Source organism: Falco punctatus (genome assembly GCF_963210335.1).
Source record: "Falco punctatus genome assembly, chromosome: 8".
Classification (NCBI taxonomy): Eukaryota; Metazoa; Chordata; class Aves; order Falconiformes; family Falconidae; genus Falco; species Falco punctatus.
In genome coordinates, this window is record NC_137588.1 from 1,319,709 (window position 1) to 1,339,812 (window position 20,104).

At 45.4% G+C, this 20,104-nt stretch overlaps 2 protein-coding genes across 2 annotated transcripts in view; one reads left to right on the plus strand and one right to left on the minus strand.

Annotated features, from left to right (window-relative positions):
* Positions 1-19,284, minus strand: part of SPATS2L (spermatogenesis associated serine rich 2 like) — a 726,913-nt gene extending 707,629 nt beyond the window's left edge. The window contains exon 1 of the mRNA XM_080400582.1: positions 18,608-19,284. The gene's annotated coding sequence lies outside the window, so the exon portion shown is untranslated. The remainder of the gene's footprint in view (positions 1-18,607) is intronic.
* Positions 14,521-18,614, plus strand: LOC308068477 (uncharacterized protein; the record flags this gene model as incomplete). Its single annotated transcript, XM_080399184.1, has 3 exons — positions 14,521-14,578; positions 16,106-17,088; positions 17,163-18,614. The coding sequence occupies 3 exons, from the start codon at positions 14,521-14,523 to the stop codon at positions 17,229-17,231; spliced, it is 1,110 nt and encodes a 369-aa protein (XP_080255310.1). The 3' UTR covers positions 17,232-18,614.
* Positions 19,285-20,104: the final 820 nt, after the last annotated feature.

Sequence of the window (20,104 nt, forward strand, 5' to 3'; positions counted from 1 at the left end):
CCTCCTTGCCCTGGAGGGTTTAGGGCATGGGGACCACCAGCACGATGCTGGCTCAGGCAGTGATGCTGGGCACCACTTCTCTCTGGGGAGAAGGAAGTAAAAAGCTGTGAGTTTGGGGGACTTTTTTTAAGCATTAACCTTTGGCTAAGGCACGGTGTGCTTTCCCTGTTGCCTGGAGCAGAGCAGGGAAGATGCACAGCCATGTGGGTGCCCTGGGCAGGAGAGTGCTCCTGCTTGTGGTCACACTGCTGCATCCTCACGGCATCCCCCGAAGTGCTCGGCCCCACCAGACCCATCTCCAGAGCTGCCTCACAAGCACCCCAGCCCCACATTGCTGCCCTGTCCATACAGCCTTCAGGCGGGTACTGCCTCGAGCACAGGCACCGCTCCCCAGCGCCAGCACAACAGGGACATGGGCACAGCCTGCTCCGGCATCCCAAAAGAGCACTTCTCTGCCCCTGCCCACCCACCAACTCCACACCACACCAGCCGCTGCCTCCACCTTCCCACCCATCCCTGCTAACCAGCTGGCGTAAGGCTTGGCCTTCCTCGATCTCCCACTGACTCCAGGCCATGAGCTTGGGTTTCTCTGCATCTCCGCCCCATCCTGCCCATGGCAGCCAGGACCATAAGGGCCGCCTCCGCACCGAGGCTTGTGCTGCACTGGGTGTCAATGGGCAAAACGGGGCTCTGAGCCTGCCCGGGGAGCCACAAGGTAAATAACAGCAATGAAATGGTTATGCTGGAGGCATCAGGGCTTGCCCGTTTAATTGTATATAAAATTAGATGTTAGACCTGGTATAGATGCCTGGATTCTGTAATAAGGATATAAACTAATCAGCTTAAAGATGAGCGCAGTCCTTAAAGCATGGTTAGATCCCATTTACTCCATTGAACAGAACGGGTGGATGGTTCATGTTGTAAAATGGTTTTATAAAATGTAGCAAACTGTACAATGACGTGTTTTATTTGCCTCCTGTGGTTTAGATCCATATTTTGCTTTAGCATAAGTTAAGCAAAATTAAGACTATGATTATGCTAAGAGGATGCAGCCAGTAAAGTAAAGATAGAAAACACTGAACTCCTCGAAGTCATAAAGAATTATCAACTGTGCAATTAGTAAAGACTGAACATATACACTGAAGTCTATTAAGTCATAAATGAATGAGAAAAATATTGTGCTTGGCAATTTGATGTGTATATTTATCTTAATTATTTTAAATTAACTGCTATTGGCTACAATCATTAGAAAATATAAGATTTAAGTAAGGTATGCCATAAAACCCCTCCTATAAAATGATTCTAGTTATATAGCCAAACCCTTCTTTTAATTATTTAGGCTACTGAAAAGGAGGAAGTAAGAAGGGTCAATGAGCAGAGTGCTGGGGATGGCTCTGAGCCTCTCGCAGCCTGCCTCCGGCGATGCTGCCCCAGGCTTGAGCACCCTGAAGCCCCTCCACTGCTGCCACAGACCCTCCACGCAGCCCTCTCTCCCACCAGCTCCAGCAGCATGAGAGCTCACGTCGCCTTTCTGGGCACCTCTGGACAGTTTCCCCCCTAGACCTCGCCTGGCCACAGGGCTGCTCGCAGCCCCTGCAGTGGGGCAGCATGCCATCAGCAGAAGGCTGTTAACAACTCTACTCTTAAAGGTCACAATAATATTATTGTTGAAATAAGTGTTAAAAATAATACAAAAGTTGATTTCTCCAGCCCTTCACTCCTGAAGGACCCTTGAGAGCTGAAGCTTATCCCAAGCTAAAGGAAAACGTTTTTGTGAATAGCCCTTCTATGATATAGGTACCATACCAGTGCAGCAGTTTACCCAGAGGCGACCAAGGCGTGCTGCATGTCCAGCCTCTGTGGGTGGCAGGGAGCAATGCCCCGCAGAGGTGCCCCCGCATCCCACTGGAGGAGCCCTCCCTGGATGCCCACCAGGCACCACGGCACAGCTCCTGGCACCAAAGGGCCAGCGGGCACTGCAGCAGGGTGGTCTCAAGATGCTACATCTAGCCAAGGGTAGGAACTGAATGAAGCAACAGGTTTTGTCCAAAACCAAGCACTTCAGAAAAGCCAGTGTGGTGGTTTTTTTCTGATACTTTGTAAATTAGAAGTTTCTGTTTCCTGTTCTGAAATGTGACTTGGAGAATGCTTGAAGTGACATTTAATTTCCTTTTCAGAATTAGGATGGTTGAAATGGTAAGACAGTATGCCCTTTTCCCCAGTTTTCCATTTTGCTAACAAGAAAAAAAGGAAATCTGTATTTTAGGGGAGTTTTTTTCAAAGCCTCAGGTGAAAAAGCAGTTATTTGCCCAGTTCTAATTAAGCCTTTCCTGGTCAAGATTAGTGTGTCCTGATAACCTTACCGAGATGATGACAGGGACAACTGGAAAACTGATGAGCTCATCAGGGAAATAAAACAAACAAAAAGCTCCACTGTATGTTCTGCATCTGCGAGGAAGGAGACACGCTCCTCCAGGACTCTAATCTCCATCACTAATATTATTATTAAATATTTACACACCACCCCGAGTTTGCATGACACTTTATAGAGATAAAAGATGCTCTCTTTGCACTGAAGATCTTAAGCTACGTCAGACAAAGCAAGCAAAGTGCGCAGAAAGAAGACATGAAGATTAAGAAACAGATCTAACGCTGGTGACCCAAAAGCATTTTTTAATTGTAAAGAGCATGGGACTAGGGCTGAAGGAAGCTAGCACCCATTTTGCTTTTAGTAGCCAGCCAACCACCTTTTCATACTCACAGTGGTTGTGCGGATCTATTTCCCCACAGCTTTGACCCAAACAAACAAAATAAATGGCAGCTTCTAACCCCTAGAAAAATACTTTTTTTTATCATCTGACTTGTCTAACGAAAAGAGCAGTCGGGCTGCAACAGTTCAGCAGAGCATTCTCCCAGGCTGCACAACTGGGAGAAAGGCTGGTACACTGTGCCCCTGGGCTGAACACAGAAATAAGAGGTGCTCAGTCCTTCAGCTTGGGCTTCCTGCATTTTGCTTCGTTCCCTCACTTAATTTCATCTCTGACAGTGCAACTAGAGAGCCACAATGAAGTCAGCCTTCCTTGACAGACACACAGCTGGGGCAACTCTGGCCTCCAGCTGTGGGGTGAAGTACCACAGCAGCAGGAAAACAAAGCAGTGAAGGTGGAGAAATGGAGATACCCAGCACAACTCTACCTGCTCAGGGTGTGGGGCAGTCTCCTCTCTGGCACAGTTCAGGCAATATACCTCTGCAGGGTTGATGTTAAAAGGATAGCACCCTTTCTATAAAGGCTGTAAAATAATCTAACATATTTTAATGTGAAGTTGTTAACATCTTGGCTAGCCAAGCCAAACCCAACGTTAAGCTGCTGTAGGAGAATGCCCCACGCTGGCAGCCCCAGTGGAAGCCAACCTGCTCTACAGCTCTCCCCCCTGCAGTGCCGCCTCCAAAATCCCCTGGGATGGGGAGACTGTGGAGGCAGCAGCAGCAACGGCTAGGCCACCAGGCTTGGAGACAGCACGAGGGGGACAAAGAGGGGAGCCTGGGCACCCCAGCTCAGGGAACAGAGTCCCCTTCTGGATCATCACCACCCACCTGTTATTTTCCTTCACAAACTGGTGATCAAGAAAAGAACATTTCTGCTTTTTAAAAGTAACCCTTGCCTAATCAATGACGATGAGAGATTTCCCCAGGTTTCCTAGAAGAAATACATTTGTAGAAGGACCTGAGGCGTTGTGCAGAGAGAAGCAGCAGCACTCATTGTATCACCTGAGACAACAATGGGCAGGACATGCAGGGCAGATGCACGGTAGTCTAAGGCATATAGCAATGCATAGATCTGCAAACACGTGTGCACATGTGCGCGCACACACACACACATACATACACACATACACATGCTCCTAGCAATTCAGTTAGATTAATTTGCTTTGGCTATTCCATTCTTTTACTGTAGTCCTTGTATAGTACTTAAAGAATCAGGTTAAGAATTCTGCATTAGATACACAAACAATGCTTCTTTACCTCCACATGGGTGTTGTGAGACTTTAATTAATGTTTGTAAAGTGCTTTCAGATCCCCAGAAGAAAGGCACTATAGAAGTGCGAAGTCTGATTATTTCACAGCATACAAAAGTAGAGGTGAAAAGAAATATTCTCTTCCTTACACATAAAACTACTGATCTCAACTCCTGCATTTAAAAAACCAAGATGTTAAGAAAGAAAAGAATTCTGACCATGAACCTACTTCAGGCTTCCCCTTTGCCTTTTTCATCTGATTTCTGGTTGAGTGAAATAATAAACTATTGTATTGCTGTAAACTCTTTGTAAGTAGATTTGACTAAGACAACAGAGTTCAGTGCCAGCAGCTACTCTGATCATTCTTTTAAATGGAAATTTACCGTCTGCTGCATCACATGGAAAAAATATAGAACTATTTTTCACAGCTTGTTCACTGAACAGATTATTGGAGGGAAGAAAAAATAAAAAGGCTTCATTTTCTACAGATCCCAAATCTCAGCATAGAAAGTCTTGGCAATTTCCTTTTGAGAGGAGACAGATTTCACTTTCACATTGATTTAACAATGAGAAGTGCGTCCAAAATGAGGGCCTGATTCTGAACATTTAAATGGTTAGCCATGGTTGATTCAATAGCTTATCTATGGGAGCAAAATTACTCACATCCATAAGTCTATGTAGGATCTGCTCCTAATATAGAAACAGTTCTTGATGTCATAAAATCTTTTTTAACAGCATCTTGTGTTACATTTAATTTATTTCACATGGCCTCATAAAATAAGATAAAAGCTTGTAAGTCTAAAAGTCATATAAAGAGGATGGAAAAAAAAAAAGTCCTACCATGTATTCGTGTTTATTAAGTATTATCTTCATGCAACTTAAAGAGTTTTAACTCCAGAATTTCTGATTTTTTTTCTAATCCTGATAGCAGTCAGCAAGAGCTGCCAGTGCATAATATAAACACATTACAACACGCATAGTTTTTGGAGAAGAAAGTCCCTCTCTCCCAGCAGGTCCTCCCTTTTAGCTCATGCTAGCAGCACAGAGCCTTACAAAGGCCCCGTATCAGCTTGCCTCTCACCTGGGCAGGGCACAGGCAGCAATATCCCTGCCCTGCCTGGCATCTGGCAGTACAGCCCTGTGGGCTAACCTCCAAAGTTAGCTCAGGAAGCTCCAGGGTGAAAGGTGCAAGAAAGACCACTTGCATCAAACAGGGTTTAATCTGATGGTGGCCTAAAGAGCACACAAGCAACTCTCCAGTTCACCTATTCTTAAATACAGAGAAAGGCTACAAACAGAAAAATCCACAGCAGAAAAAACATCATCACAGCAAAAGGCGGCCTCACCCTTCTTTAAATGGAGGCTATGGAGTGCCTCCCCTCCGCCAGTGAAAACATGCTTTCTTCCCAGGAGGGGAAGGAAAGGACTGCAGCCATGTAGTCCAGGATTTAGGGTGAGCTCACCACCAGCCAGGGGCACAGGGCCAGGAGGTCCCAGGAGGCATGCATGGTCACGTCTGGGGTATGAGAAGGAAAGTAGATCTATGGGTATACCTTGGCTCCTTTTCTGATCTTTGAGGGATGACATTTCTGGGTGCTGGAAAGTAAGCGGATTCAGGGATGCAAGTCAGGAGGCAAATCCTGTACTGTCCTTAGGGCATCCAGAGGTGTGTGGGCATCTGAATGGTGGGGTGCTCCTCCAAGGTTGGGGCAACCAAATGCCAAATAGGACAACTTCCTATTCATAGTGTGGGTCCTTTACTTGTGCAAGTGCATAATAGAAATCATTATAAAAGTGCCTTGAAATCACTGACATGCTCTGACATGCCAGAGGGCTACTGGTATGAGCACTTGTTTGCCAAGAAAAAAACCCTAAACCAAAACTCCAAAGAAACATGAAAAACCCAGCGCCTTGGTTCTGATGCCCGGGAAGTGGGCATCATAACAAGCTAAAGGAAAGTCACATCAAAAAAAACCCCCAAACAAACAAAAAAAAGAAAACAGTTGCCCTTTTTTTTTTTAGCTAACATTTCCTTAGTTTACCAATAATAACCATTACCATAGGAAAATGATGAGGTCTTACCTGATGCCGCTACTACTAAAATGGTTTTACTACTAGAAAGCCATCACAGACTGCCACTGTTTAAGGAACCAGCAGCAGACCCATCCCCTTTCCTCCAAGAATTTCAAGCCAGAGGCAAACCCAGGGCTAATATGGTAAGCAAACACTGTGCTTCCAAACTAAGACATGGAAAAGAAAAGTTACTTTTGGTGAAGTAAAAGGATTCCTGAGGACAACTTTCAGTAACGATAAACTTTAACCACAATCTGACTTGACAGTCAATAAATAGCTTCAAGATAATCACACATACCTCTTTCGTACACAGTGGTCTAACCCAGGCAGAGATGCTTTTAGAACATGGCTGTTCTCACCAGCCCTTGGTATTTTTCTTGTGATCCAGGCAACATCCACATCGAAAAACCTACGCCACAGCTGTCAGGGCTCCTCTCCAGCAGATAATTAAATTCCAACTCTATTGCCATTGTGACAAGTGAGCTCAAGTTTAGTGATGCCAACCCTGCCAACCGAACATGAATGAGAGCCATCAGCTGCATAGTTGTTAATCACTTTGCTCAAAGAAGAGGTGCCTGCAGTACTTACCAGCATCCTCCCAGGGTAGGTGTTCAGCCTCCAGGAGATATCTGACAATAACAGGAGTACATCTCAAGGAATGAACGCATTTGGATCAGTGTGCTTACACAGGAAAGCCTGGCAAAAGAGGAGAAAAGTCAACAAGTTTAAAGGACTTTCAAGATCTCTTCCAAACGAGAGACAGGCAGGGTTTAGCTTGCACAGCCGCATGGTAGGGTTTTGCTAAACACAAACTATGAAGCCATTGGCGTTTTCGCCTATGGATTGCCCTCTCAGGTTGCTCTTTTAGGTAAACAGTTTATTTTTTTTCTCTCCATTTGACTACAACACCCACATCCCATATTTTTGCAGATAGTTCTAGTTTCCTTAGAATATAGCTTTTAAACTGAGCCTATCCATCAAAAATCAGACTGCACATTAGCTAGGACCTGTTTAACTCCCTAATAACTACTTTTTCATAGCTATTCTGCTTCATATGTAAATCTGTTATTTCTAGCCCAACTATTGAACTATCCAATTTTAAGTACAGCTAAAGGAAAACTGCATGTTTTTTCTCACAAGATAAGAACACTGCTTCACTGCTAGCATCCCAGAGTGACTCCCCAGTTAATAAAGAGTGACCAGATCTCACATTTGAGAACCACACGAGCCATATCTGTTCCCTTGCTTTGCCCACTGCTTGAGGGTTTAAAGCTAGCATTCCTGCTGCAGTAGCTCCACAGAGGCCACCATGGAGATCGCAGAGGCATACGTCTGCCTCTGATCTGACGTGCCAGCCAAAGAACAGCTCAGACCCCACACAGCCTCCAAGCTCTCACCCGGTACACAGGAGGAGGTATATGTGGCCACCAGGGAAGCAATCCAGGAGCCTACTGCTAAGCCAACGGCCAGAAAATGCAGCACATTTGAGCAGGAAATTAAACCTGACTCTCCCATTGCCTCAACAAATGGCTCAACCAGCCTGCTATAAAGTCAGCTTCTTGGAAGTCTCTCCATCTCCTCTTAAAACCGAACACTAGCAGACACTTTCTGAATCAAACTCTGCTGCCCCAGTCCGTGGGACGTCAGCATCGGCAGCTGGGTGGGGAGGTCTGAAGCTTGACAGCACCTAAATGCTGGGTGTAGAGACTTAAAATTGTGACTAAATAGGTTGGCCCCTTTCTAGATCTCATCTTAGGCTCCCAAAGGCTGAGTTTATTCATCACCCTGTGTGCTTTGCTTGCAGCATTGGCTTCCCTGCTTGTCAACACGCCGATTTCTGAATTCTCAGTGCAAAGGAAGCCTTTCATGGTTTGGCATCCTCTTATATGTTTATGCTTCTCAAGATATATTCTCTAGCCAAGTCTTTAAGTTCTTACATTAGTCCCCAAGCCCAGACATCAATCTGTTGCTGATCAGGTCTTTTCACATCATGCTGCTTTTATCTGGAACGCTGTTTTTGATGCTTCCAGGGAAGCTCTGGCTGATGTTTTAAAGAATGTGGTTAATTATTTTTTTTCCTTTTTGTTTAAAATGACACTTGAGCACAACTATTTCTTTTAACCTTTTGCTTTTACTGTAAGACTTTAGCAAGACATTTGCCTTATAAATGCTTTTATACTGGGGAGGTCCTGATTTGCATCTTTGTCCTTGGATAGTGTAGAGGCAGCACAGGGGTCCACAGAGAGAGATTGATTATTTCATTACACCCCCCCCCCCCCCCCCTTTTATAGTCTACAATAAAAAGTTTCTTTAAAGGGGAAGAAAAGAGAGGCACATGCTTAATATTGAAGAAAAGCCTGCTTGTGCTTGATACATGGGAGAAACAGTTCAAGAACACTTCATCCTCCTGCAACTATTTCCCGCACTTCTGCCAAGGTTAGGGAAACCTTGGGTTAGCTGCTGTCTGAATACCGCAGGCTGGTATCAGTCTGAACAAGTTCAGCTGACTGCTTAGATTTCCATCTTTATTCTTCCTCCTGTTGTCTCCCCACTTTGGCAAATAGAAAATGCCTTCATCTTTGGGGGAGGCCTCAGCCTGAAAGCACCCAACAAAGAGAATTCCCCGAGAGATGCTGGCTGGGGGGTCAAGGTCCTTCCATTGAGTCCCCCAACTCGGCTATGCTGGTGATCAGCCAGCTGTCATGAAAACTGAGACTCTGCAGATGAGTGTGATCTGGGACCAGGAGGGTCAGAAAACACAACAGCATAGTCTGAGAAATGACTGAAAAATTAGACCAACAAAAACAAAAAATGCAAGAAAGACCCACCCACCCCCATCCCCCCGTATGTAAACTCCAATTTTTTCACACCAGTGAAGGAAAGAAATAAAGTGGCAGAAAGCAAAAGCATCAGGCAAGTATGACAAACTTAACGTCATTTTTCATTTGACCTTAAATGAAAACCACTGCTGATCAAAACAATCCTTGGATGCCAAATGATTTTGCGCACAGCTCCTCTGACGTACAAACCAGAAGAAGAGTAGCACTGGGATGGAGGGCAGACGACCGAGGGATCCCTGCTCTGAACAGCTGTGGGACACCCAGGCCAGCACGACTACAAAGGGAGGATGCAGCCCTGCTCCCCATGCTTGCTTCACGTTGCCCCTTACACTGGGAACCAGCCTGTACATTGTCCTCTTGCTCTGCTTTAGGTCTAAGGTCTAGATCAACCAAGGAGCTGAAAACAGTATTTTGCACCTAATGCACTGGATGATTAACCAGAGCCAAAACCTGAAGCGTTAGCTTAAATTTATTATTTTTTTTTAAAAAACCTAATAAATATGTCTGGAACACCTCATGCAGAAATGGCTTGGGTCAAATCATTACATCATGGAGTATAAGCTCGTATGGGCTTTGACAGTTACAACTGTTCTTATCACCGTGGAGCTGCCCCAGCGTTGTGCGGGGACAATAATACTCTCCTGAACTCATTCTGTGAATCTTACAGTGAGAGCCACCTGGGTAAATGTCATCTGCTGGTTCACGGAAAATAAGACAAAAATACAGCAAATTCCTCCTCTAATGGTTGTCATCTTTGTAATAAGGATCACACTAATCACTGCATTCTCTCACAGGACCGTGGTTGGGGCCTAATTGTAAGAGCTACAGTCATTTAGAAATGGGAAATGGAGAACATGGGGATGGGGAAGAGCTTGAGTGCTTCAGCAAATAGAGGAGAGCAACTCCTTCTGTAGGCTCCTTTGGGGAAACTGCTGAAGACACATTACCATGGCTACCTACTTCAGCAGACAACTCTTTCCCACTCCTCCCCCCCCCCCCCATATTTTGTGGCAGCAGAAGGGACCCCAGTGAAGGTTTTCTCCTCCTCTCTTCCACAAGGAGATGCCAGCAGCAAGGGAGAGCTCAGGGGTGGGAAACAGTGGGAGAAGGACCAGGGGGAACAGGGGAAGAGCATGGGTTTACTGGGGATGAGGCATGCAGAGGGAACAGAGTGCACTTCATGATTGTCAAACTATTTTATGATACCTCTTTTTTTTTTTCCTTTCTGAACAACTGTGGTTAGAAATATACTAATTGGCAGTAATGCAGTTAATGATTAGTAACTGGCAACTATGCAGGCAGCTGGCCAGGCCTGTGAGGGGCAGAAGCAGTCGAGGAGACATGGTGGTGCCCCTCACCCTGCCTGCCGCAGGGTGTACCCCATGCTGCGCAGTGGGTGGCTTTGCCCAAACACCCTTTTTGCTGGGCAGCAGCAGGGCCCAAACAGGGACTAGCCACCAACAGTTTCAGTCACCCACAGCCCCGTCCCAGAGCTCCTAACCCCTCCCTGCGTCGATGCGGGAGGAGAGCCCCACTGCACACCTCCGCCAGCGGGTCCGCCAGCAGCCCCAGCCCTGCCATGCTCACACTCCACCCCACCAGCCAAAAGACTTCATCAAACACATCCTCATTTAAGGACTACTCTGACGTTGCTCATTTATAGGTCAATTATTGGCTTGAATCATGTTCGAGTTTAACATAAAGATGCTACTATATCACCTGTACATATATTACGATAATTATAAGGTTACAAATTGTTTTAAAATACGGGGGGAAAAGTAGCTACTACTGGAAAATAAAGGCTCACAGACTGCTCTGAAGCCCATGCAAAGAAATGCGAAGATTCCCGTCACCTTTGTCTCAGCTTCCTACAGAATAATCAATTTAGATTATTAAACACACCTACAAATTCACTACTCTCCTGTTAAAATCTCTGTATCCCAAAAATGTTTTGTCTAACCTTATCAGAGAGGAAAGGGGTGGGGGGTAGAGGGTGAGCAGAAAAAGGAAAGGCATCATATCATAAGCAGCTTGTAAAGCTGCAAATAACATGAGAATAATCTGGGGGAAAAAAAAAAAAGGCACTGCTAACTTTTTCACATTTTAGCAAACTTTTCAATTAGGATTTCTTCCTGACTATTTAAATATGCTTAAAGTAATGATTTTCTGTAATTTGTCTTTTTCCTTTGGAAACATACCGTGCTATTGTCAGCTTTAAAAAAGAAGCAATTTTCTGACTTTTGAGATTGAGCAGGTCATGGGAAAATTACTACTGTGAGAACCTATAATTAAATAGAAAATGCAGCTGCACTTTTATAAAAAACTAAAATTAAGTTTATTCTATTAATACTTGATTCTAGAATTGTATTTGACTCTTCAGACACAGGTCTTAGCTGAAACTGTACCTTACCTGCAGAACATCACTAGCTGCACAGCATCTTGCAAAAGCAGACATGATATAATACATACAAACATATTGTCAATTATTTGCTGTTCATCTGCACTAGATTCAGTATAGCATGATAATCACTTGCACACGTATCCCTTTCTTTCCTCTTTTCCTAGTATTGGCACTATGTCTTTGGGTGTTTTGTTTTGTTGGTTTTTTTTAAGGAACTGAATTAAAATAAATCAACATAAAATCAGTAATGTTTATTATAAAATTAACTAGAAAAAAGAAGTACAGAAAAGGATTTTTGAACAAAATTATGTAGCACTTCTGAACTGAATAGAGGTGTCTTCTCAGCATCTGACTAGTCATGAAATGGAGACAAGATTCTACACAATACCGTGATACAAAACCAGGCTTTGTGTATATATAAAGAAAATTTATCATAGTTCCTGACTGAATGTTTACACACTACCAAATATAGGCTTTGAATTAAATTCTAAATGAAAATATTAAAAAAAATATAATATTTGGTGACCAACAATAGATTTTAAAACACCTAAAATGTATATACAAGATTAATAAAATTCTCAACGAGAAAATAAGCTACAGACAGAATTGACCAACAACTCATGATACTTATTTCTGATGTCTGATGATAAAAAATACTTGCACAAACATCTTAAAAAAAATAGAAGAAGGCCAAAGCAGTCTAAAGTAACAGTATTAATTTTATTTAATAATTCTAATTAAAATAGCATTTTTAAAATAATTGTGTTTAGGATTTCATGATTTTCTAGAGTTATAATAAGTGAGATTCTACAACCTGTCCTTATTGCAGGATGCTATAGAAATTACTAAATACATATGTTCTTTTATATACTATGCAATAATTTGTAAAACCGTATTTCCTTTAAACCTCCACTAATTCACTAAGTTTGAGGGTTGGGGTTTTTTTGTAATAAATAGGAAAGAAATTTTCCATCTTCTTTTCATCAATCATTTTCACATATCCAGCTTTCTGTGCTATTATAAAGAATGTAACTAAACCCATACTGTTTATATAAATGCCTATACCCTATTTATTACATATAAGAAGCTGAAATCCTTTCTTCGTGTGCAAACTCAGCTTCACTATTTTTAATACATTTACATATTATACCTAATATAGTTATCCACAACTACTGTGAAAATGAAACCAGCATAGCAGAAATGGTTAAAAACCCAAAAGATTTGTGAAGAAACATATACAACCCGGGGAAGATCCCCCCCACTCCTTTCAGAAACGACTTGTGAGCGGCACTGTTGTCGCCCACAAAACCTGTATCATTGCACGCACTGCTTGATTAAGACACCCAGAAGTGATCCTAAGAACCAGTAGTGTAATTATTTCGATTTCACATCTACGGCTTGCTTTCTCTCAGCTGCCTGTTTGGTCAGTGGCATGGCTTTTTTTTTTTTTCACTTCATGCCGTGGAGCTGGATTTCTATTTTCCAGCTGCATATATTCCATGGAGGAAAGGAAAACTGATCCATGAAGTTCCTATTTGCATAAAGTGCAGAAACATCTGTCACAAGATTCCTGTTGGTGGATTGAAGCATCAGGAGATACTGCTGCTGATCATCTGCCCTTAATAACATTGAATTCTTTTTCTGTCAATAGGAGCTCTGAGCGAGGGTATTTAAGGGGGCACAGAAAGGAGAGAATTTGATCAGAGAAGACATGTTCTGTTAATTGAAATGAGTGCTCTGTTACATAATGTTGTCTCACACAAATGCTCAGAAATGAGCTCTGCCCCAGGATCAGCAAATGCCCTGTTCCATCTGATATCAGTTCTTTGCAAATACAGATCTTATAAAGGTATATGATGATTTAATCAGTGTCCTGCAGTTGCCTACAATGCACAGCAGCTTTTTCTGTTAAACTTCACGCAATGCCTGATCCGTGGTAGCAGGGCTAACATTAGAAAGTGCTCAATCTGCAGTGCTGTTTTGAGTTTTGATTTCAGTTTAGGGAATCAAACAAAAAATCTTGAGGAAGACTTATTTGTGTCTCAGATCCAGAACATTTTCATTCCTTTTCTGTATGTATATATAATGCACGTCTACAATCAAAAATATCAGGTGCAGCAGCCAATTCCTTCATACAGAATACATAAATAGAATAGAAACTTGGTGAAATATAATAGCAACTATTTAAAAAAAAAACAGAATGATGATGTTAGGTCAAGTGTTATTTCTAAAATCACTAGAAGTACTTCTGGTAATATACAACATTCATATTTCTGCATTACATTTTGCTCTTTTTTATTACAGACTTTTTAAAATCTGCTAGCTCTGTTGATGTAACTGTACAAACAGATTTTAGGTTGGCCTCCTCACACCACTGAGAGTCAAAAATCAGTCCAACCTACGGTATGCAGTGCAAAGTGCCCTTCTCAGCTCATGTGTTTTGAGGAGTTTAACAGCTAAACTGTGAGGAAAATAAAGTTTCTTCACATTTACTGTCTACTTGTGTCAGAAGTAGCACAAAGGTGATCGATACAGCACTCAGTTTTCTGCCAACAGCTCCAAGACAGCCGACTTCTTAAGCTAGGTCAGCAGAGATTAATATCACATTAGTAACATCTCATTCATCATTGCCATTGTAAAACAAAAAGGCTTTAAACATTTCTTATTCATAGCTGATCTCTAACTTGTATGCATGCCTCACCCCCCCCCACCCCCTTCACACATTCACAGATACCTCGATTCAACTGTAAATGTCTGGGTGCAGGAAATACCTGCTCGGGAGAGCAGCACAACAGGGTCACGGCATATTGTGAAACAATTGTAAAAATAATATAAAAAAAAAACCTGCAGCGGGAGTGATCTTTGCTCCCATGCACATATTTGTATAAAAAGTTTCTCTGGCAGTGGTTCATCAGCAGGCAGTAATCAGCTAAGATACTTCTTTGTAATTTTTCTGTTTCATAAATAATACAGGAGTTTACTAACAGGAAGTTTGTGGGAAGCAACAGTAAACAGTCTAGCAATCCATCTGTTATTGTGGAATGCAAGAAAGCTGAATCAGACTCTCTGCAAGTGGACTATTTTCGTTGTTTGTGCTAGGAAAGATGTGTGGGAAATGGGCATTTAGAGTCATTATTAGCGTGAACTCTTGCAGACCTCCTTTCTCCATCGCCTTGTAGAAGGGCATGCATGGCTGGGTGCGATTTCAGCAAGAAGCTCGAGTTCTTCAGTGGCTACGAGGCAGCTTGTAATAAACCAGACCAAAAAAGACCAGGCAGTTGTATCAGATGTGAAACAGTCAGGTGACAGTTACAAAGAGACTTTCGATTCCCTGAATCAATCTCAGAAAGAATGACTTCTAAATTAAAACGCACACAAACTCCTGTTAGCACCTTCCTCAGCGTCAAGATATTTATCAGGAAGAAGTTGAAGGGTTGGAGGGAGCTGGAGTAGGAGGAAACGAAACAAGGAAAAATAAGGTAACGATGGAGGTTGTACTGACAGGCTTTCTGTGCCAGCGCAAGTAGAGTCAAAGAAGGGTGAAAAAAAAGCTAGTATCTTTCCCGAAGACAGGCTGTTCTGCTGGCATTCGTCCACCCTTGATACGTTGCTTATGAATAGAAGGCTAGAAAGAGAGCGGGGGCAGGCGTGTACATTAGTCACTACTACTACAAAACTAAGGTTTCTTTGCCTGAGGTGAGACACCGCATTGCCGCTAAGATTAATTTGTAGCACTGAAGGTGTGTGTCCAAGATAAAAAGTTGTGGTGCCAAATAAAAGAGAGTCAGAAGCCTAAATATAGGATTATATCCTGTGCTAACTAGGAATCATTTCATTTTAACGTGCTAACAAATTCTGCTTATTCACAATATGTCTGAATGTTACACACAGTGCTTGGTTTAGAAGAGAATAAATACACAGAAAACCTTTGTCCAAAACAAAACCTACTAAAAAGATGTAGGAAGTCATCAAGAAACAAAATGTTAAATTACTGGGCACGATATCAGCCGATTGTTGCACATTTAATAAACTAGGGACAATAGTGTGAAACTGCCCTGCCATAAGGAGTTTTCAGCGGGATCCGCTCAACGTCAGAGTTTTAATCTTCACAAAGTCTTTACAGCGGCAGTGTAACCTGTCTGCAGCCGGCCGAAACCGTGCACGTTGGCAGCCTGATAGCGATGCTGGCCCGCCCAGGGCCACCAAGGTGAGGCGGTGGCTGAGGCCGGCGGGGTCCCGTGCCCAAGCGGGAGGGCCCGCGGGAGAGCCGCTGCGGCCCGCTCCCGGCCCGCCCCGGGCCCGCTCCCGGCCCGCCCCGGGCCCGCTCCCGGCCCGCCCCGGGCCCGCTCCCGGCCCGCTCCCGGCCCGCTCCCTGCCCCAGACGCGGCTGCCATCTTGTGGCTCCCCTCTCCACACCCGCTCCCCCGGGAGGGAAGCGGGCTCTCCGCAGCTGCCTGGCAGGGGGCCGTGGGCAGGTGGGGGTCGGTCCCTTCGCCCAGGTAACAAGCGGGACAAGAGGAAAGGGCCTCAAGTTGCGCCAGAGAGGTTTAAATTGGATATCAGGGAAAATTTCTTCACAAAAAGGGTGCCGAAGCGCTAGACCAGGCAGCCCAGAGAGGCGGTGGAGTCACCACCTCTGGAAGCGCTCAACAACCGCCTGGCTGTGGCACCGAGGGGCATGGCTCAGCCGCGGGCTGGGCAGTGCTGGGGGGCAACGGCTGGGCCCGATGATTTTAAAGGTTTTTCCCAGTATAAACGACCCTCTGATTCTAAGGCCTCGCACTAGGAAAGCCGCCGTTCCCTGTGGGACAGTGGGCCACGGCCGGTTCCAGGGGCGGGGAGGGTCCGGCGTGGTGCAGAGCCCGCCGCGGCCTGCCGGACCCCGGGAAATGGAGCCGCAGCCATTCACGTACCTGTCCTCTGGCCGCCCCCAGCCCTCGGCCGCAGCGCTGCCGCGTCCTGGTCGGCAAAGCCCCGCCACAAACACTTCCCCGGGTAAGGGTCTCGCTAGCACAACAGCAACGCTTTTTCCCTCGGAGGAAGGAGGGCCGCGGCGGCTGCCTGGCCTGCCCGGAGGGCGAGGGGCACCGCCGGCCCTGGGCTGAGGGGGCTGCCCCCGCCCGCACAGTGTGGGCAGCCGAGGCTGGGGCCGCAGTTCGTGGGAGCCGTGGGGCGCACAGGACAGCAGCCGGGATCCCGAGGGCTGAGGCGGTACCGGAGCGGCTCGCACCCCCGCGCCCGGGCCGCCGCGCTCCTGAAGGGCTTTGCTGCCCCCTGCCGGCCCGCCGTGCGCACTGCGGCCTGCCGCGCCGCCGCCACCCGCGCTGCGGAGACCGGTACCCGCGCTGCGGAGGCCGCTCAGGGGAAGCTGATACCCACTCTGTGGAGGCTGTCTCCCATGCTGTGGAGGCTGATACCCGCGCTGTGGAGGCCAATACCTACCCTGTGGAGGCCAATACCCGCCCTGTAGAGGCCAATACCGGCTCTGTGGAGGCCGATACCCGCTCTGTGGAGGCTGTGCTGGCTCCCCAGCCTGCAGGGCTGGGAGAGGCCTGCTTCCCACTGCTGCCTCAGTGTGAGGGACGGCCCGTGCTGGGCAGCATGATTTTCCAACAAAACCATGAACTACCTGAATGCCTACAGCCACCTGATGAGCCACTGACACACAACACAGAGAACCTCCACAGAGTGGCCCTCACATACAAGCTGTTCCATCTCACCAGATTTACCTCAGTCTGGACAAGAAAAATTAGGAGCGTAAGTGACGTTTTCAAAGCTTCACTGTGCATAAATCTACTGGAGCACTCACATTAACAAACATATTTTTACAGGACAACATTGCACCTTTGCAACTGTGGCAGATACTGACAATTTCATTATTATTCCTTGAAATAGTGTAAGATGTTACCAAATAACTATGCGGTATAGTTGAAAACATCAGCATCATCTATGCCAATTACACCTGGACAACAGGCAGAGCTGCCAAAAATAAAAGACTAGGTTCCTGATTATTTTCATTCAAACTGAAAAGCCTGGAAATCCTTCTTTTGAAACACCAGTACCTGAATCTATATGTCAATGATTGCACAGGACCCATCCTTTTGTCACATAAACCTGCCAGAAGTGAATCACACCACACTGCCCCTCTGCTGCGGGTTTCCCATATGGCTGCACAATGGGCTTGGACCACTGACACAGGCAGGAGAAATGAAATGGTCAAAATGTGGTTTAGTAAAGCTGTGGCATTACTTTATATGACTGTCTTCAGCTGTAGCCCAGCACTGGAAACATCAAATGTTTCTAAATATTTTTTTTTTTATTTTTTTTTAATATGGTAAAACTTGCTACTGCTTCTAAGTAGGCTAATGCCTACTCCTACACTGTGAGCATTCACCTCCAAGTGACAAAGCACAGCTGTATGATTTTATTGCTTTAAAGCCTAGAAGGACACCTTATATCTTAGCATCTAAACCTCATCCACTTCTGCACAGTTCAAGAGACATACCATGGAGACAGGTCTACGCCAAGAAAACGTCGCACAGTAAGAATTGGTGCTGGGTTTTTCACAATTTTTTTGTCCTGGCTATATTTCACTCATTTGGTTAGAGCAGAGCTTGAGGGCATTCTGTTTATTTTTGCATCATGATGGGGCTGATTTCAACACTAACCAGTGTACCAGCAGAGTCCAGGTACTAAGAGTGAGATAGTGATGGTCTGGGGCTCCACCTAGGCACACACAGCCTCTCTACAGCAGCAGCTCACTTGAGCATGGCATGCACTGATGCATAGTTGGGGGGGGGGGGGCGGCGGTATCCCTGATTTCACCTGAGATAGAGTTAATTTTCTTCTCAGTCGCTGCTGCCCTGCTGCGTTTGGATTTGGTGTGAGAATGCTGGTAACACACCGCTGGTTTCAGTTGCTGCTGGGCGATGTTTACACTAAGCCAAGGGCTCCTCAGCTTCTCAGGCCCTGCCAGCGAGAGGGCTGGGGGGGGTACAAGAAACTGGGAGGGAACACAGCCAGGACAGCTGACCCAAACTAATTAAAGGGTAATTGATACCATAGAACTTCATGCTCCATGTATAAGCTGGGGGAAGAAGAAGAAGGAGGAGGAAGGGGGGATGTTTGGAGTGATGGTGCTTGTCTTCCCAAGCCACGGGCGTGAGGGAGCCCTGCTGTGCTGGGGATGGCTGAGCACCTGCCTGCCCCTGGGGAGTGGGCAACGAATTCCGAATTCCGTGTTTTGCTTTGCTGGCGCGCGCGGCTTTCGCTTTACCTGTTAAACTGTCTTTATCTCAGCCCAGGAGTTCCCTCGCTCTGACCCCTCCGATTCTCTCCCCCGCCCCACCAAGGGGGGATGAGCGAGCGGCTGTGTGGGGCTTGGCTGTGGCCAGAGTTAAGCTGTTTCTGTAATCAAAATGAGTCACAGCAAGCTAAGGAATCTCTGTCGCAGCAAACTGCCATGGTGAAAGGTCCTGATGGTACTTCTGGGTATCCACTGACACGTATGCTTCTGCAACTCTTGCTTTTCTGCTCCGGGTACCCAGCAAAAACTCATCAAGTGAGTGTTTGATGTTATGGATATTTGTGCGCCACAGGAATTATAAACGTACACTAATTGCAGGCTGGCAAAATGGTCCCAACACTGACCAGTCTGGACGCAAAGCCCTCCGTTCTGGGAAGAGCAAGACAAATGAACTTGTTATGTATGCATGGAATAAAATCCCTTCCACTGGGAGCCTGAGTCACTTTAACACTTTGTCAGTTTACCGTTTAGCACACCAACAAATTAGGTGCAAGACTCCACTTAGCTTTACTGCTACAACCTAGTACAGATCAAACACCTCAACACAAACTCTCTGAGCTGTGATCCTTGCCATGCGTGTGAGGTACTGCCAGTGTCTCCCTGTACAACTTGCCATCACTGAAGGCATCTAAACTGTTAATGGCCTCTCCATGGATTGCAGTTTGGAGTTAGGCTCTTTCACTCACTTCCAACCAGCCTTGCCAGACACCTTGGCTCCAGTCTGCTGACAGGAGTCTAGCATTGGGTGCAACCTGTGCAACCTGGATTTCCTGGTAGAGGGCTACTAGAAGTATTCTCCAATGCATCCAATGGATCCAACAGATCTAGTAGATCTCTCTTTTCCAAGGCTCTAAGGGAGAAAGTGACATCTCCACAAGCATGCTCACCCTTCGTCTCCAAAATGCTGAGCCCTTGGTTCGCACTGGCTGCAATGAGGTGTTACACACCAAAGAATCATGTCACATTAGGAAGGGGGGTGTTCTTCAAATCCTTTATATTTGATCAGCCTATCAGTTTTCCAAGAAAAACAAGACCCTTGTGTCTGATCAGTACATCCGCTACCTGTGTTTTAACAGCCTACTGTATTGGAGGGTGATTTGACTAACCTATTCAGGGACCTCCGCTGACAGCATCACTGAGTTAAAGGCCTTATAACAACTACTCAAATCTCTGTAGACTTGTACAAAATGAACTTCAGATGAAGTTTTTTTATTATACAAAATACAAGTTCATGACAGAGTAAGGTTTGAGGATTGCCATTGATAATACACTGACTGCAAAACAAGCTTAAAACACACCTAATAACAGCTAGCATGAGTTAATCATAAAGTTCTTACCTGATAGGCATCCCTATGGGGGAGAAGACAGGTTCAGCCCATCAGCTGATCCCAGAAGTCACAGTGGAGTCTTCCCTAACTTCTCCCCTCATTTGTCCACTTTTTATACCTCATGGTACATTGCATATTC